Raw genomic sequence first — 24,596 nt, forward strand, 5'->3', positions numbered from 1 at the left:
TTTTGAACCAGTCCATTGTTCCATGTCTGTTGCTTCTTAACCTGCATACAGGTTTCTGTGGTAAGGTGGTCTGGTATTCCCATCTCTTTAAGAATTTTCTACAGTTTCTTGTGATCCACACAGTCAAAGGCTTTAGCATAGTCAGTGAAGCAGATGTTTGTTCTGGAATTCCCTTGCTTTTTCTATTATCTAATCAATGTTGACAATTTGATCTCTTGTTCCTCTGCCTTTTCTAAACCCAGTTTATATATGCATCTGGAAATTCTGGGTTCGTGTATTGCTGAAGCCTAACTTGAAGGATTTTGAGTATTACCTTGCTAGGATATGAAATGAGCACAATTATACGGTGGTTTGAACATTCTTTGGCATTATCCTTCCTTGGAATTGGAATGAAAAGTGACCTTTTCCAATCCTTTGGCCCCTGTTTTCCAAATCTGCTAACATATTAAATGCAGCACTTCAACAGCATCATCTTTTAGGATTTGAAATAGCTCAGCTGGACTTTCATCACCTCCACTAGCTTTGTTTGTTGCAATGCTTCCTAAGGCCCAGTTGACGTCACACTCCAGGATGTCTGCCTCTAGGAGAGTGGCCACACCATCATGGTTACCCAGGTCACTGAGACCTTTTTTTGTACAGTTCTGTATATTCTTGCCACCTCTTCTTAATCTCTTCTGCTTGTTAGATCCTTACCATTTTTGTCCTTTATTGTGCCCATCTTTGCATGAATTGTTTCCTTGATATCTCAAATTTTCTTGAAGAGATCTCCAGTCTTTCCATTCTATTGTTTCCCTCTGTATCTTTATTTCTATATGCACATAAACATATATAAAACATGGGTGAAGAGAGACTGTAAAACAGAGTATCTGATTACTTAAGAAGTCATGGTCTATCTTGAATATTTGAAATTGAGTTCAGCCCTATAATTTTTTCCAGTCTTAGCCTGAGCCATTTATATTTTATTTTCTTTTTTTTTAATTTAATTTTTTAACTTTACAATATTGTATTGGTTTTGCCATATATCAACATGAATCCACCACAGGTATACACGTGATCCCCATCCTGAACCCTCCTCCCTCTTCCCTCCCCGTACCATCCCTCTGGGTCATCCCAGTGCACCAATCCCAAGCTGGTATTTTTTATTTTCAAGCAAAAAATAATGGCACTAGGAAATTTTTTATCGAGATATAACTGACATAAACATTAGTTTCAGGTGTACAACCAAATGACTCAGCATTCGCATATACTGTGAAATGATTACCACGGATGAACTTAATTAACATCTGTCACCATACCTAGTCACAAAAATTTTGTACAGTGCTGTACATGACACCCCATGACTTATTTTTTTTATAACTGGAAATTAGTACCTTTTAGATCCCTTCACCCCTTTTGCCCAACCCTCACCTCCTACCTCTGACAATCACCAATCTGTTCTCTGAGCTCAGGTTTTTTTTAGGTTTTTCTAAATTACATATAACAGTATATGCCTTCCCCATCTGACTTATTTCACTTAACATAATGCCCTCATGGTTTATCCATATTGTTGCAAATGGCAAGATTTCCTTCTTTTTATGACTGAATAGTCCACTGTGTGTGTGTGTGTGTGTGTATGTGTGTGTATCACAGTTTCTTTATCCGTCGGTGGACACTTAGTTTATTTCCTTACTTTCACTACTGTAAATAATGCTGCGTATTTTCATTTTCTTCAGGTAAATACCCAGAAGCAGAATTACTGGATCATATGGTAACTTTTAAAGTGTTTTGAGGAACTTCCATCCTGTTTTGCATAGTGGCTGCACCAGTTTCACTCATGCCAACAGCTCACAAGGGCTCCATCTCCACACTCTTGCCAAAATGTTTATTTGATAATAGCCATTCTAACAGGTATAGGGTGATGTCTCATTATGATCTTGATTTGCATTTCACTGATGATTAATAGTGTTGAGACCTGTTCATGGCCATCTGTTAAGTATTTTTTGAAAAAGTGTCTGTTCAGGTGCTCTGCCTATTTTTTAATCAGTTTGTGTCTTTGTGTTGCTACTGAGTTGTATGTTCTTATACATTTGTTCTTTATACGTTTTGGCTATTATTCCCTTATCAGATATATAAGTTGAAAATATCTTCTCTAATTTAGTAGGTTGCCTTTTGATTTTGTTGGTTTATTTTTCTGTGCAGAAGCTTTTTAGTTTGATGTAGTCCCACTTCTTTGTTTTTGCTTCCACGACCCTTGCTCCTGGTGACAAATCTAAGACTACCTACCACCTTCCCCCCTTCCAATTTTATAGTTTCACATATTTCATTTAAATCTAATCTGTTGTCATTTTTTATATAAGACAGTAGTCATTTCATTCTCATGCATATGCTGTCCAGTTTCCCCAACACGTCTTATTGTATGATCTTGGTTCCTTTGTCATAAATTAATTGGCCATATATGTGTAGGTTTCTATTCTGTTCCGTTGACCTGTGTATCTACTTTTGATGACTATAGCTTTAAAATCAGAAGTGTGGTGCCACCAGCTCAATATGGCTTTAGCTATTTGAGTTCTTTGTGGTTCCATTGAAATTTTAGGTTTGTTCTATTTTTGTGAAAAATGCCATGGAAATTTTGATAGGGATTGCGTTGAATCTGTAGATACTTTGAGTAATGTGAATATTTTAACAATAATTCTTCCAATTCATGTGCACAAAATATTTTTTCACTTGTATCTTCTTCAATTTCTTTCATCAGTATTTTAGTTTTAACAGGTGTTTCACCTCCTTGGTTATATTTATCCTGAAGTATTTTATTCCTCTTGGTGCAATTATAAATGGGATTTCCTTAATTTCTCTGACAGTTCTTTATTAATGTGTAGAAGCACAACAGACTTTTATATGTTGATTTCTTACACTACAAGTATACTAAATTCATTTATTCTAATAGCTTTTCGGTGGAGTCTTTAGTGTTTTCTGTAAATAATATCATGTTACCTGCAAATAGTGAAATTTTACTTTTTCCTTTCCAATTTCAGTGCCTTTTATTTATTTAGCCTAATTGCTCTAGGGCTTCCAAAACTCTGTTAAATAAAAGTAGTGAAAATTGGCATCTTTGTTTTGCTTCTGATCTTAGAGGAAAAGCTTTTAGCCTTTCAGTGTTGAGTATGACACTGGCTGTGAGTTTGTCATATAGTACTTTTCCTCTAAACCCACTTTGTTGAGTCATCACAATTGAATGTTGGATTGTCAAATGTTTTCTGCATCTACTGAGATGATGATTTTTATTCTTCACTTTGTGGTAGATCACATTGATTAGATATTGAATCATCCTTGCATCCCTGAAATAAATCCCACCTCAGCATAGTGAATGATCCTCTTCATGTATTTCTGAATTCAGTTTCATAATGTTTTGAAGAGGATTTTTGTCTTTATGTTCATCAGGGATATTGGCCTGTAGCTTCCTTTTATTGTGGCATCTTTGCTTGGTTTTAGTGTTAAAGTAACATGGCACGCATAAGATTCACCTGGAGGCCTTGCTGAAGCACTGATGTGGGGATTCACTCTACACATTTTGGATTCCATAGAATTCGAGTGGAGCCCGATACTTTGCATTTCTCTTAAATTCCCAGTGATGCTGATGTTGCTGATGTGAAGACAGTCTGAGAACCACTGATTAGAGATTATCCAGTTTCTTCCCTGCAGTTTAGGAGAAACAGATAGCACTTCTCTCCTTTCCCAAAGCTTTACTTTGTATTGCTGCTTCCATCTTCATCCCCATTCTGTAATTTCCTCTTTTCCCAGCACCCTCTATAAGCACTGACTTCCCACCTCCTGTTGTCTGGATGCAGAGACTTCCATTTTTTAAAACACCAAACAAGTGCCCCATCTAACCATTATTTCTGTGTCTCACGCATCTATCTATTCACTGCCAAGTTTCTAAATGACATGTTGGAATCAAAACCTCTACATTCTGTTACTTTTCTCCATTACTTGGATCATCTCTGAATTAGTTAAGAGTCCTAGCAAGAAACAGCACTCTCAACTTGGGAAACTATTGAAGGACTCTTTATAAAAGTGTGGTCGCAATGGATACTAGCAGTAACCTAGGCTGGAAACAATGGGAGATCTTCTGCCAGTCCTGGAACGGAATGGGTGAAGGGAAACCGAATCTGGAGGGAAAGTGCTGTGTGAAGAGTGAGCTACCTGAGGAGCTGTGAGCTGCGTGAGAGACATACAGCCCATAGCAATACCATGGAGGTAAAGGGCAGGGGAAAAAAAAAACTTTTCTTCCTGTCAATATACCAGTATTTGCCTAGTGTTCCAAACTGGCTAATATAACCAGAAACCAGAGGTTCCCTAATCCTGGCTGGTAAAATCCTAGAGTTCAACCCTATTAAGACACAGTAGTGAGGAAAAGAACAGAGAATGGGTCTGAGGTACAAATAGAATATACATCTAGAATCATCCATCCCTTTTGTTCTTCAGCATATATCCTTGTCCTTTATTTAGGCAACAAATTTATGTTCTCAATGTAAGAATCATACAGAGTCCTGAAGCTATCATTTCATAAGAGGCTGATATCAATTTAGTCATACTCTTCTCATGAATACAATGGAACTTTCTCCAGGATAGATTATACATACGTTAGATGGTAAGACAGGTTTCAATAAATTTAAAAGACTGAAACAATACAAGATCCAAATTTAACAAATTAGAAATCAACAATAAAAGGATATTGGGGGGAAATTCCCAAATATTTTGAAATTAAACAATATACTTTAAATAATCCTTGTTTCAAAAATGAAATCAAGAAGAAATCAGAAAATATTTTGAACTGAATGAAAATGAAAACACAACATATAAAAAATTATGGAATGCAGCTACAGCAGTGCTTACTGGCAAATTTATAGCTTTAAATGCCTATGTTTTAGAAAGAAGAAAGACCTTAAATCAATAATCTAAGCTTAAACATCTAGAAAAAGAACAGCAAATTAAACCTAAAGCAAGCAGAAAAAGAGAAATAATAAAGATCAGGGTTGAGACCAAGGATGATGCAGGCACAACAGGGAAAGATCTAAAGGAACCACAAAGTTGGTTCTTTGAACAAAACAATAAAATTAATATGATCAAGGAAAAAAAAACAGACTACCAAAATCAAGAATGAAAGTGGGGACCTCACCACCAACTTTACATAAATTAAAAGGATTAGAAGTAAATGCTATCAACAACTCTATAACAACAAACTAGACGATTTAGATGAATTAGAAAAATTCCTAAACATACAAATTATTGAAACTGACTCAAGATATAGAAAATCTCAATAGGTGTATAACATGTAAAGAGAAACTGAATTAGTAACTTAAAACCTTTCCACAAAATCCATATCCAAATTCCAGGACACAGGAAAAAAGGACTACTGAAAACAATCTATGAGGCCATCATTAAACTAAAGGTAGAAAAAAGAGGAAAAGAAAACCACAGACCAGTATCATGAATTACAGAACAAAAATCCTCCATGAAATACTCGCAAATCAAATCCAGCACCTATTTTCCAAGGGGCTGTTAATGGTCCATTTCTTGACCTCCTGGTAAGTCACTGAACTAAATATTTTTCTCTTGTGCACTTATGTCTGTGTAGTGGTTCAAGTTTAATGATTTAAGTACACACAAGAAAGAAGAGAGTGCCTAGTTCTATGCGTTCAAACTATAAGTAACAGTAAAAGATAAGGACTAACAGAAAAACAAAAATAATGGCAGAATATGACAAATTAAAGTGTTCAGAGGAAATGGGAACATAATTGATCCATGTATGCTACTCTATTTTACTTTTTGAGGTGGTATGAGAAGGAAAAAACAAAAACTTTATAAGAAAAATAGAACTGGGGTTGCATTTACCATGGATGGGTAGAATGTCAATAGGTGAAGAGAAAGAAAAATTTAGGTAGAAATATGCATGGAAAAACTTTAAGCCTATCTGGGAGAAACACGAGGCCAGGTTTGGCTCCACCACTATATATACATATAGATTAAAAAAAAAAAAATCACTGGAAGCCCAAGGCGAGCAAAGTATAGAGGGAGTAACTTAAGTTTTCAGAGCAGGAAAATATGCTTTGGGGAGGGATATTATTTTGAAAGTTAAAGAGTTGAATGTCTTGAACCAGGAGAAAGAGAATAGGGTGGCAGTTAAGGGACTCTGGCAGTTAACTGGACCACTTTCTCAACCTTTCAGGAGTTGGCGAGGTCAAAACTATTCATGTTATTTGCCTTTTTCAATCTCAATCTTTCAAGTTTCCAGACACTATATGACTTTTGTTTGCATACCAGATTAAATGTGGAAATAGATAAGAGAGTCTAGGGGTCCTCTATTAAACCAGGTGGTAAAGACCTAAACCTGAAATACTGAGTTACATATTTTTATATATGAAAATATAAAACAAGTTCACTCGTGTAATTTTGTTTTTGTAAAACAGTTACATTTTCATTAGAAATGTTATTTATGTTCGCATGTGTTGGTTTATGATTTTTTAATGAATTAAAATTTTACAGTCTGTTGTAACTTGCAATACATTATACATGATAGATATGTAATCAATGTAAGTGAAAGTTGTTTGGGGTCCTCAAAAGTTTTAATCATTATAAAGGGATCCTAACACCAAAAAGTTTCAGAACTTTCAGGGAGATTTAAGGACATACAACAGAGCAGTACTGGTAAGAATGAAGTGAAAAATATTAGATAAAAGATTTGCAGAGACAGAACTGATAGGAGTTGGACAGTAAATGTAGGGGCAAAATGGTAAAAGAGACAAAGAATTTAGAAGTTTATGACTTAGGAGGATGACAGATTAAGAGAAGGAAATAAAAAAGATCAGAAAGTTTGGGAAAGGTGAAACAAATTCAGCTTTGCCAAGTAACAACATGTAAGAAAATGAACTAAGTATAAGGTCTAAGATATAGTTTGATGGTCATTTTCAAGCAAAAGATACACATAAACATTACCATGAATATCTTGGATCACTTGTCCCCAGTTCCTTGGTGGAAGGTTGTGGTAGCTTCTGAAAATAGCTCTTAAACTGATAATTCTGGAAGCTTCCAGATTATTTTTACTAAGTGTCTTTTAATATTTTCTTAGTCTTGGCTAAATTACTATAGACAATTAGAAAGAGGCAGTCTGCTGTAGCTGTAAGCGGACCAGACTGAAAAGATAGAATTCTCATTACTCATTTTCTCTGGAGTTCACACTCTTTAATTTATACAATAAAAAGATATATAGGGTTGATCTATTAGGCTTCTTCAAATCTAAAATTATATGAATCGGCTATCAACCCCCTTCTCATGAACTAAAACATATACCCCAGCTTCCAGAAGAGTTATAGAACAAACCCAGATATTAGCTATTAAGTAGCAATACCTTTCTCAATTGACTGTATCTACTGTTGCTCCTCTTTACAGTAAGTCCTAACTCCTAGTATTTTGTCCAAAAATATGACTTTATCTAACTCGTAGACTTCTTGATTTTGCAAATTTTAAGCATATACTGCTTTGACACTTCTATCCCCAGCAATTCTCCATCCAGTCAACAACTTTCCAGGCTAAGGAGTTCTACAAGTGTTGTCATCAATCTTAAAAACCTCTTCATCCCACCCATCCCTTAACTTGCCCACTTCTGGAGTTTTAAGACTTTCTCCAATTAATAAGATTAAAGATGAATTAATTATTGTAGGCTGAATAATGTTAGGGGAAAAAACCCGTGACTTCCCTTGGCTTTTTGGTCACAATGTATCAGGTTGCTTTCATGCAATCATTTACGAATCAGTTTATAGCAGTGCTTACCTTTCATTTCAATAGCAAAAGAACTCTTTCCACTCCCGCCAAATGAAGTTTTATATACTACTCTACTATAGAAATGGAGAAGGAAATGGCAACCCACTCCAGTGTTCTTGCCTGGAGAATCCCAGGGTTGGGAGAGCCTGGTGGGCTGCCATCACTGGGGACGCACAGAGTCGCACACACGACTGAAGCGACTTAGCAGCAGCAGCAGCAACTATATAAAACAGGTCATAAAGTGCAATTACCCTCAGCGAGGTTGGTAAAGACCTAAAACTCCACAGACTTGGTCAGCCCCTGACCCTCCTTCACATCCCATCCACTAAAGGCTCTTAGGGTGCTTCCCAGGCAGCATGGAGCACACCAGGAAAATCATCGCTTTATGCAATCTTTAAAGATGCCACAATGCATGGAAGAATCAGAGGTTCAAATGCAGTAAAATTACTTCAGAAAATCTCTTTACAGCAACATCAATAACACATTACAAAAGTTGTTTTTTCTCAATTTACTCAAACGTATATAATATAAAACTTTTCACAGATGCATTTCAGGAAAACTGCCCTTTCAATTAGTGGCTACAATACATGATATTAGGAAGAATCACTGGTAATTCCTCCTATAATAGATGTCAGTAGAGTACAAGATATCAAACACACATCAACAGTGAAATGGATCAAGATTATTTTTTATTGCACATTTGCTTAAAAGTTTGCTGCTTTGGGCAGAGCCAAAAAGCTCAAGTGTTGTTAATTTCAGCCATATTTCATCAATCTAATTACAACAGTGATTTGCCTGTATGTTCCCCGAGGCTTATTATTTCCCAGAAACATTAACCTTTGCAATTTGTCTAGGCGCCGGAGCAGATTTAACATTTGTTGTTTTAAAATTTTAACCACTCAAAAACAACCCAAACAGCATACTGTAAAGAAAACAATGTTTCTGTCTGTTCATATAATCCAGGCTCAGAAAATCTGATTATGTAACAGTGCAAAGGTAACTATAAACCAAACTTTTTCCACACTATTCAATTCTTGTATGTATAATTAAGCATTTATTTTAGAAAATTTTAACACCTTTAGGAACTGATTCTTTCACAATTAGGCTTTTTATAAGGTCTCCTCTCCCTATCAAAAACAATCCCCACAATGACTCCTAATTTTATCTTAGACTAAGCTGCTCAGAATAGTTTTATTTCCTTTCTACAGTACTCCACAGATTAATGTAAAATGGAGAATGTTCTGTTCAAACTGAAATAATATGGCATTCAAAAAGCTCAAGCTTTAAAAATCAGGCTAACACCCAAAGCCTGATGAAAAAAGACACAAGAATGGAGACATAAAACTACTATAGCAAACACAAAATTTTGACCATTAACAGATCAGAAGTAATGGCTGATGCTCCTACTTGAAGCTCATCAATGTCACACTAAAAAAAAAAAAGGTATTTGGCAAAACTCTTCTAAATTATTCATCCCAAATGAATTTTTAATTATTTTTAATCCATCACTCTTACATTTTACACTTCAATCACTCATGTTTTCCTTTTAAGACTATTCAGAAGAAATAGTTCTACTTAAACTTAAGCTAATAAGTTTTTCCTCACACATTTTTACATAAAAGTTACTAAAATCACAATTCTGAAGAATTTCTTTTTTAATCATACAAACATTATATACTTAAAATTCAGTAAAGAAATTATATCCTTTCATATCCTATCCAGAATGATCGGTTACCAAATTTGTATGAACTCTTTTTCCACAGCATTTACTTGTAACAATCACGATTTATGAAACTTGTATCTCAACTCCACGGTGAACTAGCAGCCATGCTTATTCCACATAGGTACTGCCAGTGGTCCCTGTGGTGTCCTTTCAACAATGACAAACTCATCAGGGTTTCCAAATGCTTCATAGAAAACCAACAAATCCTGTATTGCACGCTCCTCAATCTGAAAGGAGGAAGGGAAGAAAACTTGCTTTACTCTTTGAATTACCACTTTCTATGCCTGCAATACAGCACAATAGGTATCCTGCAAGGAGAAGGGCTGACGCCTGAGCTAGAATAATCAGATACCCATCTTTCCTTGACTTTAATCTTGAGCAGAAGGAAAAAGAAACTGAAGATAGCTGATGGAATCCATTCACTGCAGTCTCTCACCCCGTGAGATACTTCCTGTTATTGTACGGGTTGTCTAGCTCTTTGAGCTCTTCAGGACAACCACGAGTCTTTGTTTCCTAAGCCTGGCTCTCTGGTTTTCAGCTAAGTCTATGGAATCTTAGTGTCTCTCGAATAAGTTCTGTTCTCCTTAAGTTAGCCTGGCTGGGTGTCTGTGGCTTACAACCTATGAACTCTGACTGATACAGAAGCCAGGTGGAGAGCTAGGTAAGGCCACTTCTCTACCAGTCACTTTCAAAAACTAAAACAGTCCAAAGCATCACCAGTGCTAAAAATATTAGCTTTACATAATTTTATTCTAAATTTATTATCCTGAATACCTTCAATTAATATTTGCTGAATGCTTCAGTTTTGTTTTACATTGCATTTACATTTTAATGTGCTAAATACATGCACCTCTGCAAAGCAAACAATTTTCTTAAGACCTAAGAATGAAATACAGTAACTAGTTCTTACCCTGAATTAAACCCAAAAAGGTTATCTTACCCTGAATTAAACCCAAAAAGGTACGTTACTTACCTGAATCAAAGCCAAGGGTTTCTCTCGGCTTCTGATAAGAGCTGCTTCCTGCTGTAGCTCTTCTTCTACGATAGATGCAAAAGTGACTGGTGCTACCACGGAAGGAGCGGTCAGTGAAGAAGACAGCCAGGGACTGAAAGAACAGGAATAATTAGCTTTCAGTCAGCTTGCCAAATTTTTGCACATAAAATCTCCCCTGAAATACTCTTTACCAGCGTCGCATTGTCTCCTTGTGACCTATAACATAAGGGGACCTGGAAGCTTCTGCATTTAAACTTAACAGAATGACAAGGTGAGAAAGAGAAACAAGGAGAACTGATATTTTATTTGAATCAGTGCTGTAAGGTTTGGAGACACCAAAAAGTGGAATAGAGCAAAGCAATATAACTGAAAGATGACTCAAACTGTAGAGCAGAGAGTATTCAGATGATACATTTCTATTTGATACTATTCTCAATTCTTAGTGTTCTCTCCCAGTGCCAAACCAAGTCTAGCTTTGAGGTCCCAAAGCTGATCAATTAACCTTACTTGGGACTGTCCGGAAGTGGTACATCTGAAATGTGGTTGCCTTCTCGTCCTGGGGAACCATGAGCAGAACATCTGCAAAACAAATGCCAAAACTGGAGATTAAAGCGTTTAGTAACATGAGTAAAACTGCTTATTAATAGAAATACAGGGGAGGAATTGCAAGGCTCTGACTCGAGACTAATTAATTTATGAAGTCAGATTTACCTTTGAAATTGTAAATAAAACAACAAAAATCTCTAGATAACTATAAAATTATGTGTATAAAATACCATGGGGGAAGATCTTACAAGATATGAGGTCTGTTCTTCAGAAACAGAGTCGCAGATGTAGAAAACAAACTTTATGGTTAGCAGGGGGGAAATGGGGTGGGTGAGGGACAAACTGGGAGATCAGGATTGATATCTACACTACTGTATATAAAAGAGATAACCAAGAAGGACTTACTGTGCAGCACAAGGAGCTTTACTCAATACTTTGTAATGACCTATATGGGAAAGGAATCTAAAAGAGTGGGTGTATGTACAACTGATTCACTTTGCTGTATACCTGAACTAACACAACACTAAATCAACTACACTCCCCAAAAAAGGTCTGTTTCTTTCTAATAACATTCATATAGCCAATTTATTATAAAAAACCAAACATTAGAAAATAGACAACTCTATGAAGAATGTTTTACATTAATAACATTTTATGAACAAAAGTGACAGATTAGCACGAAGTTTCAAAACATATAAAAACACGATAGTCAGTAGCCAAATTTTGTGTGACTATAATAGTATAAATACTGTGAGCAACAAAAATACAGAAAATGCTTTGATACCCCAGAGATTATAGATACGACAGAAATTTGTTTTATTCAAGTACAGATGACATTCAATGTTAATTACTGCTTACTGCTGTTCAGCAAACTGACTCAGTTATACGTATCTATACATTCCATTCTTTAAAAACACTGTTTCCATTATGGTTTTTCAGAGGACACTGAATAGTTTTCTGTGCTATACAGCAGGCCCTTGTTTATCCATTTCATATGTGATAGCTTACATTTGCTAACCCCAACTTCCCACACCATCCTTCCCCCATCCCCTTTCTCCTTGGGAACCACAAGTTTGTTGTCTTCTGTCTGAGAGTCTGTTTCTATTTCATGGATAGGTTCGTTTCTGTAATAGTTTAGATTCCACTGTAAGTGATACCATGGTATTTCTCCTCTGTCTGATTTACTTTATGATAATCTCTAGGTCCATCCATGTTACCGCAAATGGTATTATTTCCTTCTTTTTTATGGTGAGTAGAATTCGGTTGCATCTACGTACCTCATCTTCTTTACCCTTTCCTCTGTAGATGGACATTTAGGTTGCTTCCATGTCTCGGCTATTGTGCAGAGTGCTGCTAGGAGCAGAGGGGTGGCATGTATTTTTTTGAATTACAGTTTTGTTCAGATATGTGCCAGGAGTGGGATTGCTGTGGTAATTCTACTTTCAGTTTGCTGAGCAATCTCAATACAGTGGCCACACCAATTTATATTCCCACCAAAAGTGTAGGAGGATTTCCTTTATTCCACACCCTCTCCAGCATTTGTTATTTGTAGACTTTTTAATGAAGGCCATTCTGGCTGGTATGATGTGGCACCTCATTACAGTTTTTATTTGTATTTCTCTAATAATTAGCAGTATTGAGCATCCTTTTGTGTGCCTACTGGCCATCTGTATATCTTGCCCATTTTTATCTTGTTGAGTTTTATGAGTTTTTTATATATTTTGGAAATTAAGCCCTTGTCAGTTACATAGTTTGCAAATATTTTCTCCCATTTCATAGGTGATCTTTTCATTTTGTTTATGGTTTTCTTTGCTGTGCACAAGGTTTATTTTTGTTTTTATTTCTACTGCTTTGGGAGACTGACCTAAGAAAACCTTGGTATGTTTATGTCAGAGAATGTCTTGCCTAAGTTCTCTTCTAGGAGTTTTATGGTATAATGTCTTATGTTCAAGTCTTTAAGTCATTTTGAGTTTATTTTTGTGTATTTTTGTATATGGTGAGAGGGTGTGTTCTAACTTCACTGATTCACATGTGGCTGATAGAACAGAAATTTAAAACACACTAAGAACTCACAAACTAGATGAGGAACCAAGATGTAAAATGACATAACAGAAAAGAATTTAAGAAAACAAACTTAAAGATCTACTGACTGTAAAGACTAAACAACCAAATAGATTTGGTCATCTGAGAAGGCCTCACAGAGAAGACAATAAAAAGGGTATAGAATGAGGGAGGTGAGAAGCATTCCTGTAAGGAGAAAAATGAACGAAGAAACGATGAGAGAGCCCTAGTTGTGGAATTTTATGCTTAGAAAGATACATAGAAATTACTTAGATTAATCGATTGCCCTCTTTCAACAATAATCAAATGTAGGTCTAGATGGGCTTTACAACAGAAAGTCAAATAGAGCAAGAATAAATGGGGCCTAAAATACTGACTTTCTGATTCATTTATGCACATTTATTGGGTATATATCAGACTACCGTACTGAAAATCAGGTTAAAACCTAGTTCTCTTCACTCTGGCAAAAGATTTTTTTAAAGGTATTTAAATAATGATAAAGAAATCTGAGAGTAGATAATTGATATTTACATCAATATGTACCAAGTACTATGAATTCACAGGAGAAATTACATAATATGGAAAAGGGTATATACACTACTGGCTTCACTGAGGAAATGACGTTAAAGCTGAGGAGAGTGGCACCGAGAAGGGGCTTGGTCATACAAATACCGGGAACACTTCAAGACTGTTGGCTTAAGTAAAGGTAGGTTGGTCTCTTCAATGAACTGAATGACTGGGTTAAGAGATTAAGAGGGAAATAAAGTTAAAATGAAACAGAAGGGTCAGAGTACAAATGCACTAAGAATTAAAATGTTTAAACCTGATGTGTGTGTGGGCAAAAAAATTTACTGAGTCTATTTTCGTACACATTATCTCATTTAATCTTTCTAATACTCTGAAGAACGCACCTATTGTTCCTATTATATTGATTAGGAAACTATTAAAAATACTCAAAGAATATTCAATAATTTGACTGATTAGCAAGCTGGGTAAATGGTAAAGACAGAACTCAAATCCAGGCTTTTTTCACTCAAAATACAAAGTATTTTCCATACACTGTAGCACAGTCCATTACAAGGATCTTCTAATTCTTCAAGGATTGGTTCAAATATCACCTTTTCTCTCTGCAAACAGAACTGAATATAAGGACTAAAGTATCTTGTATAGGTCTTGTTAAAGCCAAGCAATCAGAACTTACTTAACATTATATAATTTATAAAGTACTATCATGAATTACCTGATATAATCCTTGTAACAAATCCATATGATAGGCATTACTGTTCTCATTTCAGAAAGGTTCACAGTGGACTGCTGTAAGAATTATACCCAACTCATATCTGTTTCGTACGATGTTAGAATTGTTTTCATTAATGATTTTCCAATGGATAACATCATTAATTATAAATTTACTCAAACATCTTTATCAAAATTTCATCTTAGAATGAAGTAAAACTGCTAAATAGAGCTATGACTAAACAAATACAAAATGAGTATAAGCTTTCCAATAATAAATAACAGCATTATTAAGCCTCAGGTATTTGCAGCATAGAAACAGACATCCCAACAGATAATCTTATAAAATTTAGCCTTCTGGAAATAAAAGCAACATAAAAGGGCTGGCTAAAACCTTTCAAAGATTTTTGTTCAAAGTGAAGAACATTAATCTTGCCAAATTTAGACTTTAAGAGAAAAACTTACTTTTTGCTCACATGGTTGACAATTATTAAAAATAATTTTGTATTATTGCAATTACAGAGATTTTATATAAAATTAGAGCTGATATAATTTTATCTCACATGTAGTGTTCCTTACTAATTAGAAATGCAAGATCATATTTTCTGCCTAGAAGCACGTAAGGGGGTATTTATAAGTGAAAGGAAAATGCAGGAAAACACATTAAAATGAAAAAGAACACGGAAGTAACAATAAACAAACACAAAGTGCATAAACCTCTCTTTTCACGTCAGTAAGTAACTTTGCCATTCTTTTATTAGCTCCCTAGCCTGGGGCTGAGGAATGATCACATTTTCTACAATTAAGACAAGAATGAAGACAAGAATGTATTTTTTGTGGAACGTCCTGAGATGAGCCCTGCATCCCTGCCACTGAGTCCCTAAAGTATTCCTGGCTTCTTGCTCTAATTCCCACTATTTCCTCTGTTTATACTGCCCTTTCTCCTCTCTTAAAAATCCCATAAATATATGGCCATTTGATCATTATGTTACGTTAATATAAATAATCATTTAAATATATAGCCATAAATATAATGATCAAAATATTTGAGATTGAATAGGAAAAGTGTTTATGAACTAATGCTCAAACTTTTCCTCTTCAATGAAGTTTTTCTGGACAGCTCTAGCCCATGGTCGTTTTCCCTTCTCTGAACCACTCATACAGCACATAGTCATATACTGCTGTGTGACTTCTTTAACACTGTTATATTACACTGTATTTTTGTTCTGTCAGTTAACTTCCATGTATGCGTATTTAGATTCACCAACCAGATTTCAAACATATTTCAGGCTGGGTCTGTGTATTATACTTTTATATATACACCCAGGGTCTGTGTATTATACTTTTATATATACACCCAGAGATGCCAGCAGAATATGTATATCAAGTGTCCCATAATCTGTTGAATTAATAAATATTCTACTTTATTATATTTTATCATTTCCTTAAATACCGCTCTCTTATAGTAACATATTTTCTATGATGAAATTAAAAATGAAATCAAAGCTGTTTTCTTTCTCAGTGACCAGAAGACAAAAAACTATTTAAAACATTAACTTCCACTTGCCAAACACCCAAGCTATGGATAGCAAGATACTATATCATACACTCCTGTAACTAAAATGTCTAAAGCACTATAACATCACAAACCACTTTTCACAATTAATAGCCTGGTGTTATAGCACACCCTAGCGATCAACTATGAAACCACACATCCTTAATATTTTAAAAGATAGAGAAAATTAGAAAATTTAAAAAATACATTCAATACTTAAAATGTAAAAATGTTACAAAACAATCTTAATATTCACACCTTGACATTTATACATCCAAGGCAAACAATACAGCTCATTACATTAAAAACAAATGCTACTTGAAATAAGAGCAATTTTGTTTCATTTATTCTTGCCCTCATTCACCAGATGCTCACTGAACACCTACTACACACTAGGAAACATTCTAATCAGTGATAAGCAAAGGTCAATCTTCCTTGCTCCCACTAAACATACAGCTGAACACAGACATTAAAAGACTAGTATTTGAAAACACTGGGCTTCCCTGGTGGCTCAGTGGTAAAGAATCTGCCTGCCAATACAGGAGACATAAGAGACAGTTTGATCCCTGGGTCAGGAAGATCCCCTAGAGAAGGAAATGGCAACCCACTCCAATATTCTTGCCTGGGAAATCCCATGGACACAGGAGCCTGGTGGGCTACAATCCATGGGGTCACAAAAGAGTCAGACACGAATTAGCGACTAAACAACGATTCAAAAACAGTAAACAAAGAATCACCCCAACAGTAAGTTTACAACAGTTCTCATGTTATCCACAGGAATACATTCCTAGTCCCCTAGAGTGGATGCCTGAAACTGCGGATGGTACTGAGCCTGTGCACACTATGTTTTTTCCCTATACATACATACCTATGGTAAAGTTTAATTTCTGAATTAGGCACAGTAAGAAACTTACAACCATAAGAGAACAATTATATAACAATATAGTGTAATAGAAGTTATGTGAATGTGGTCTATGGCTCTTTCAAAATATCTTACAGGAACATAATGCCTTTTACTTCTATGTTCTAAAGTATGATAGCAAAACTAGCATGAGTTTTTGCTTCTTTATAATTTCATGGGTAGAAGACTCATTTATAACATAATCTTAGCACCCTAAAGATACAATTATTTTTTCCCCCTCTCCTTATTAGGTTGAGAACTTTCCACTTTCCCACCCCCCCACTTGAAGCTTTCATTTAAATGGCTTCTCTTTGGCATATTTGAATTGTCAACATCACTACTCCTGTGCTTTGGGGCTGGTATTAAGTAAAATAAAGATTCCTTGGACATAAGCATCCTGAAACCCCAACAACTAATCTGATACCTGAGACGGCTACTGAATGGCTGGCGGGCAGGGTACACTGGACAAAGGGACGGTTCCTGTCCAGGTAAAATGGATCAGCGGAAACGGTCAGGATGGGGAGAGATGTCGTCACACTACTCAGAACAGTGCAGAATTTAAAACTGAAAACATTGTTTACTTCTGAAATTTTCCATTTAATATTTTCACACTATAGCTCACAGCAGGTAACCAAAACCATGTAAAGAAAACCACAGACAAGGGGGTACTACTCAAACTGTGGTAAATGTGATAAGCGACAAGAGCCATGAAGGCATATAACAGGAAACTGACCCAGTAAAAGAAGTCAGGCTTCTTCAAAGAATTTGACTGAACAGAGACTGCAAGAAGCAAGTCAACAAGTCAAAAGGCAGTTAAGTGGGAAGAAGTAACTGGCATTTGAGAAACTACAAGGTCAAGGCTAAAATACAGAGATCATGTTAAAAGCTAAAGAGGTTGACAGGAGCTAGACTGTATCAAGCCTTGAAGGCCATATAAGAATTCTAGCTTTTATCCTGCAAGGTAAGATTTGCATTTAAAAATACACAAACACTAGCCAAATATGCTATAGAGAAGGATAAATGGCTATGGCAAGACTTGTTAGCAGGCTTACTCAGACAGCCCAGGTAAAAGATTAAAGTAGTCTAAATAAGGGTAGTGGCAGTGGAGATAGTTTAATACACAAATGGATATAATACTAAAGAGATATAACTGGCATGTCCTGACAGACTGGATATAGCTGAGGACGATGGTCATGTAAAACTTGTGAATGACATTTACTGAGGAAATCAAGAATAGGCTGGGTTTGTGTTTTGGCTGTATTTTTGCTTTTATGAGAAGGCTATGAGGAAAATGTTCAATTTGGTTTGGGACATAAAAGTTTAAGGTATTTCTGAACATTCAAATAGGATGGCAATATCAAACAAGGCAGATGGAGACCTAAGTCTGAAGCTCAGATGCCAGATGTGGACAGGCAATTTCAGTCTTTCATGTATAGCTGATAATTGAACAGTGAAACTCATGAAACAACACAGAACATAAGTGAAATGAAAAGATAACCTATAAGTGAACTTCAAGTATGATGAGTCATATAAAAAACCCATGGTGTTGGCAATATGGAGGCTACTTCTGAATTTATCCTGAACTGTTTCAGTTTAGTTGTGGGACTGGAAGCCAGAATAAAAAGTGGGCGATGACAGCTCCTTTGAGAAATCTGGCTGTGAAGGAAGCAGGGAATTGGGAACAACAGGACAATTCTAGAAGAAAGTGAGGAGGCTGAGTGAGGGATTTGACTTCCCTCGCCACCCCCCACCCCCCGCCACTCCACATGTGAGACACCTGTGCATATTCAAAACCAAATGGGAAGAATCTACTTAAAAGGAAAACATTGATCCATAAGAAAAAGAAAGACAGTTAATAATTTAAGCCTTCATTAGTGGAACTGGGTTAAGATACAAGTACAGGTATAAATCGAACCCGTGTCTCTCATGTCTCCTGCATTAGCAGGCAGATTCTTTACTGCTGAGCCACCAGGGAAGCCCATAATGACTTATTAGAAGATCCTAATTGAAATAAATGGGCTTCCCTGGTGGTTCAGTGGTAAAGAATCCGGCTGCCAATGCAGGAGATGTGGGTTCAATCCGTGGGTCGGGAAGACCCTCTGGAGGAGAGCGTGGCAATCCACTCCAGTATTCTTCCCTGGCAGACTACATACAGGCCATGGGGTCGCAAGAGTCAGACATGATTTAGGAACCGGACAACAGTGAAAATAAATACTATACAATTAAAATATGAGACATAAATTGAATATCGAGGCTGAAAAACTTCCTCTTCATAATGTGTTGTCACTTTTGTGTAAGGTTGGTCTCTTCTGTATGAGCAGGGGCTATGTTAATTTTGTTCACCATTGTAACTGCAGTATCTACTATAATGTCTGATACACATCAGCTAATATTTGTTAATATTAAGACATCTTACACTGCACCCAATTTGTATTTATAAGCCTATCACAATAGCTTTAATATTCTCCCTTAATCATAGGTAAACATTATATAAAAAGGTGCTCTGTTTTACACATTAGAGTTCGATTTAAGATTTTTGTTTTAAAATAACATTACACTGCCAAAAGTATTTGAAAAGTTAGAGACAGATCATGACTTCTTTAGATCCTTTCTAATCTGATTTTCTGTACTATAAGTAAAAGGCTCAAAAACTACAGTCATAAATATACATATCTGTAACAAGAAAGCCAGTTACAAAAACAACAAAACTATGTTTAAACAGTTCATCTAAACCTGCACTTTCCAGTGTTGTTAGAAGACTCTGACATTCCTCAGGAGCTGCTCACAGGACAGGTAAGGTGACAGTAAAGTAGTATGGTTCTAGACCCCTCTTCGCTCGGGTCAGGGAAGTTTATATTACCTGTTTGATATGTTATAATTGGATGAAAGATCTGATTTTTAAAAAGGAATTGGGGTGGGAGGGGAATCTGACAGTGAAAAACTGCTTAATCATTATGAAAAACAAAATTATTAATCTGGTCACAACTAATATTTTTAATTACATTTTTATTTTGTCTAAAACATTCTAGGGAGTATAATATATAGGAGATGTCATATTAGCAGAAATAAGGGAAAAAAGAAAACTCCATTTAGTCAACCTACTTGAAACAGTTTTTCCTACCAACATTGTCCTATCTAATGCCCCAAGAATGTTTATTCTCTTTTGAACAATAATTAAAAGAGAATTTAATCATGGTGGGGAAACTTTTTAAAAATACCACTTTTAATCTAGGTTTTCATGTAGGCGTTTATAATATGAAACATCTTTTCAAAATACATTGGACTTTGACAACCAGTATCACAAACAGCTACAGAAAAAGATGGAAATACCTAAACAGGCTCAAAAAACCTTGGATGCATCTCAAAATGTATGCTAAGTGAAAGAGATTTTTTTAAAAGCGTGTGCTGAATGATTCCACTGATATAATAAAACAACAGAATATAAAAGTTAATCCGTAATGACAGAATTCAGATTAGAGCTGCAAGACAGGATGGGGAAGGACTGTAAAGGGGCATGGAGAAACTTCTGTGAATGGTGGTTAATAGTCAGCGACCTGAAGAACTGGTGATGCTGGTTTCACAAAGGTATATATATGCCAAACTTCAAATTATATACTTTAAATATATATATTGTTTAAGCCAACTATCCAAATATATCTTAAAAATAAACATGTTAATTTTGAATGTAAAAAGAATGTATAAAACCTGCCTTATAAATTTTTAAAGATTATTTTAGAACATAGAACCACTATAAGAACATTTAAAGGTAGGAAAATGTTTATTACCTTACAACTTTTGGAGACTGGGAATTTTCAATCCCTTTAAAACAAACTTTTTTGACATGATCTCCTGATCTCTGGCCAGTAACAGATTTCTTTTCTTCTACTAAGAAATCCCGGAATGACTTGGATGAAACTGAATGTTGAGAAGATGCCCTGTAGAAAGACAACAAAGATCATGGAAAAATACTCATTTTTCTTAAAAGGCTGTTGCTGGAAGTGGTGAGGGGACAATGAAGTGAATACATACCAAAAATTTTAGCAATATAATTACAGTTTTCAATGTGATGTTGGCTTTTTGCTGTCAATTACAGACTAATCAAAACTGTGATAAGAAAAAATAATCAATGGAGATAAACATGGGTGATAGCCCAGATATTGAAATTAGCAATGCTTTTAAAAACAGCATTATAACTATGCTTCAGATAACAACAAAAAATATGGTTAGAATAAATAAGTAAGCTCAGCAGAGGAAAAGTGTCTATGAAAAAGAAGAAAACAGAAATTCAAAGACTTTAATATTCAACAACAAAATTCACTGGAGGGGTGAAACAGCAAGCCTGGAAAAGTCTAAACTTGAAGATAAATGTTTTCAATCTTTTCTTCTGATTAAAAAAGTTTTATTGATTTAAATCAGCCATGGTGACTTACGGTAATATTAAATGTAATTGGACACCCAGAAAAAAAGGAGATAGGGCAGATAAAAATATCCAAAGAATATTTGGATATTTAATATTTAATTTGGCCATCTCCAAATCTGGTGAAATCCATAATGTGACAGACTCAAGAATTTTAGCCAACCCCAAAGAAGAAAAACGTAAAAAAGAACATACTTATACACACAGTGGGCAAACTGCTAAAAACCAGAGATCAAAAAAGAAATCTTAAAAGCAGCTGCAGAAATCCAACACAGTATGAAAACACCTGGTTATTTACCAGAAATGAAAGTCAAAAGAGAGACATCTTTAATGTGATGGGGGGGGGGGGGCCCCCCCACTTAATTACAATAAAAAAAGCATTAACCAAGCTAAGCCATAATGGATTCCTGACCCAAAGGACCATAAACACTGGTTGTTTTAAGCTACTGTTTAAGGCAATTGGTTACAAAGCAATAGATAATACAAGATAACAATTTCAAAGGACAATAAAGAAATATTATAAATAACTATGCAAATAAATTTGACAATTTATAAGAAATGGACATACCTTATCAAAGATAACAAAAAATAAAATAGAAAGTTTGTATAGACCTGCATCTAAAAAACTGAATTAATCCCACCAGCTTTTTATTGTAGAAACTAACAAATTGATTCTAAAATTTATATGAGAATACAAAAACCTAGATTAGCCAATGCTGTCTTAAAAAAGAAATACAAAACTGGAAGAAGATAAAACAAGTTACTGTAATCAAGACAGTGTGGTATTGACATAATTATTAACAGATCAATGGAACAGATTAGAGAACTCAGTAACAGACCCCATGTGATAGTTACTTTACTTTCAATAATGGAATTGCCAAAGCAAACAAGTGGGAAAAGTGTTTTTTTATAGAAGAAAATAAAAAGACCTTTATTTCACACCATACCCCCCAAATTATTTCAAGATGAATTACAGACCTAATGTAAAAGCTAAATGTCCTGGAAGAAAATTGAATTACAGACTTAACATAAAAGCTAAATGCCCCAAAAGAAAACAGATTATCTTTGTAACTTGGTGGCAAGCAAAGGTTTCTTTGGACATAAGCAGCAATAACCATCAAATCAAGGAATGATAAATTAGACTTAACCAAATCAAAAACTTCTGCTCATTAGAAGATATCATTAAGAAAATAAAAAATATCTGTAAAACATACATCTGACAAAGAACTTTTTTTCTTTGGACAAGCCAAATCTAAGATTTATATAAATGTGGTCAAAATTAAAAATAGAAAAAAATAATTCTGAATAAAAAGAACAAAATCAGAGAAACTGCACTATCTGATTTTAATATTTATAAAAAGTTATCATCAACAAGTCAGTCTATATGGGCATAAACACGTGTATGTAAGTCACATGGAACTGAGTAGAGTCCAGAACTAGACCCACACATACATGGTCAACTGAGTTCCACCAAAACTGCCAAGTAATAAAATACAGCAACGACGATCTTTTCAATAAGTTCTGCTGGAACAACTAGATATCTGCATGGGGAAATAAACAAAAACCTTGCCCTGTACCTTACCCACATACAAAGAGACACTTAATCACAAAAGCTAAACTAAGAAAACATCTACATCAAAACAAAAAATGTTTGTAACCTTAGTCAAAGACATGGAGATACTACTACCATCTCCCTCCTTATAAAGGTTGCTATGTGGATTGAATGTTAATTTATGGTAAAATATTTAACAGTACCTGATACACAGAAATGCTATGTAAGTATGTTACTATCCACAGTTTTCACAGCATTTAACAAAATTTGCTTAAAGAAAACAAGACAATGAGAACACAAATTCTGATATGAAGAAATATAGTCAATTAACAGGCATAATATCCTTCCTTCCTAAAGTCTGATTTAGAAAAATTAATCCAGAAATGTAACTTTTTTGCTATTAATCCTGAACATCATTTTCAGAAATCCTTAAGTCAATATTATAAATAACAATATAAAAAATTTGAGTCGGATATTAATTTCATCTATTTTATTTCCTCAGAAAACAAAGTGAATACAAATGCTAACCAGTTAATTCCTCCCAAAACTAAATTCATACTTTGAAGAAACCATAAAATCCACACCAGACTAAATTCATAAACTATTTGGGGTTCCCCATAAAAGATCAGCAAAGCCTTCTAAAATCTATTATCTTATCTGAATTCAGGGATTCAGTTTAGTCGCTCAGGCATGTCCAACTCTTTGCGACCCCATGGACTGTAGCACACCAGGCTTCCCTGTCCATCACCAACTCCCGGAGCTTACTCAAACTCATATTTATTGAGTCAGTGATATCATCCAACCATCTCATCCTCTGTCATCCCCTTCTCCTCCTGCCTTCAATCCTTCCCAGCATCAGGGTATTTTCAAATGAGTCAGTTCTTTGAATCAGGTGGCCAAAGTACTGGAGTTTCAGCTTCAGCATCAGTCTTTCCAATAAATATTCAAGACTGATTTCCTTTAGGATGAACTGGCTGGATCTCCTTGCAGTCCAAGGGACTCAAGAGTCTTCTCCAACACCACACTTCAAAAGCATCAATTCTTCAGCACTCAGCTTTCTTTATGAACTCTCACTCTCACATCCATACATGACCACTGGAAAAAACATAGCTCTGACTAGACAGATCTTAGTCGGCAAAGTAATGTCTCTGCTTTTTAATATGCTGTCTAGGTTGGTCATAGCTTTTTTTCCAAGGAGCAAGCATCTTTTAATTTCATGGCTGTAGTCACCATCTACAGTGATTTTGGAGCCCAAGAAAATAAAGTCTCTGTTTCCACTGTTTCCCCATGAAGTGATGGGACCAGATGCCATGATTTTAGTTTTCTGAATGTTGAGTTTTAAGCCAGCTTTTTCACTCTCCTCTTTCACTTTCAAGAGGCTCTTCCATTCCTCTTCACTTTCTGCCATAAGGGTGGTGTCATCTGCGTATCTGAGGTTATTGACATTTCTCCCGGCAATCTTGATTACAGCTTGTGCTTCATCTAGCCTGGCATTTCGCATGATGTACTCTGCATATAAGTTAAATAAACAGGGTGACAATATACAGCCTTGACATACTCCTTTCCCAATCTGGAACCAGTCTGTTGTTCCATGTCCGGTTCTAACTGTTGCTTCTTGACCTGCATACAGATTTCTCAGGAGGTGGGTAAGGTGGTCTGGTATTTCCATCTCTTTCAGAATTTTCCAGTTTGTCGTGATCTACACAAAGGCTTTGGCATGGTCAATAAAGCAGAAGTAGATGTTTTTCTGGAACTCTCTTGCTTTTTCAATGATCCAACGGATGTTGGCAATTTGGTATCTGGTTCCTCTGCCT

General features: G+C 35.5%; 1 protein-coding gene across 2 annotated transcripts in view; it reads right to left on the reverse strand.

The window, feature by feature from the left end:
• Positions 1-8,469: 8,469 nt before the first annotated feature.
• IBTK (inhibitor of Bruton agammaglobulinemia tyrosine kinase) overlaps positions 8,470-24,596 on the reverse strand; it is a 94,019-nt gene continuing 77,892 nt past the window's right edge. For both annotated transcript variants that reach the window (XM_010861727.1, XM_010861726.1), the window contains exons 26-29: positions 20,599-20,748; positions 11,022-11,093; positions 10,494-10,626; positions 8,470-9,747 (exon numbers count right to left, since the gene is read on the reverse strand). In XM_010861727.1, the coding sequence (XP_010860029.1) occupies positions 9,616-9,747; positions 10,494-10,626; positions 11,022-11,093; positions 20,599-20,748 (487 nt within the window). In that variant the 3' untranslated portion in view covers positions 8,470-9,615. The remainder of the gene's footprint in view (positions 9,748-10,493; positions 10,627-11,021; positions 11,094-20,598; positions 20,749-24,596) is intronic.

The sequence above is a fragment of the Bison bison genome, unplaced genomic scaffold (assembly GCF_000754665.1).
Source record: "Bison bison bison isolate TAMUID 2011002044 unplaced genomic scaffold, Bison_UMD1.0 scf7180017864473, whole genome shotgun sequence".
NCBI classification, from domain to species: domain Eukaryota; kingdom Metazoa; phylum Chordata; class Mammalia; order Artiodactyla; family Bovidae; genus Bison; species Bison bison.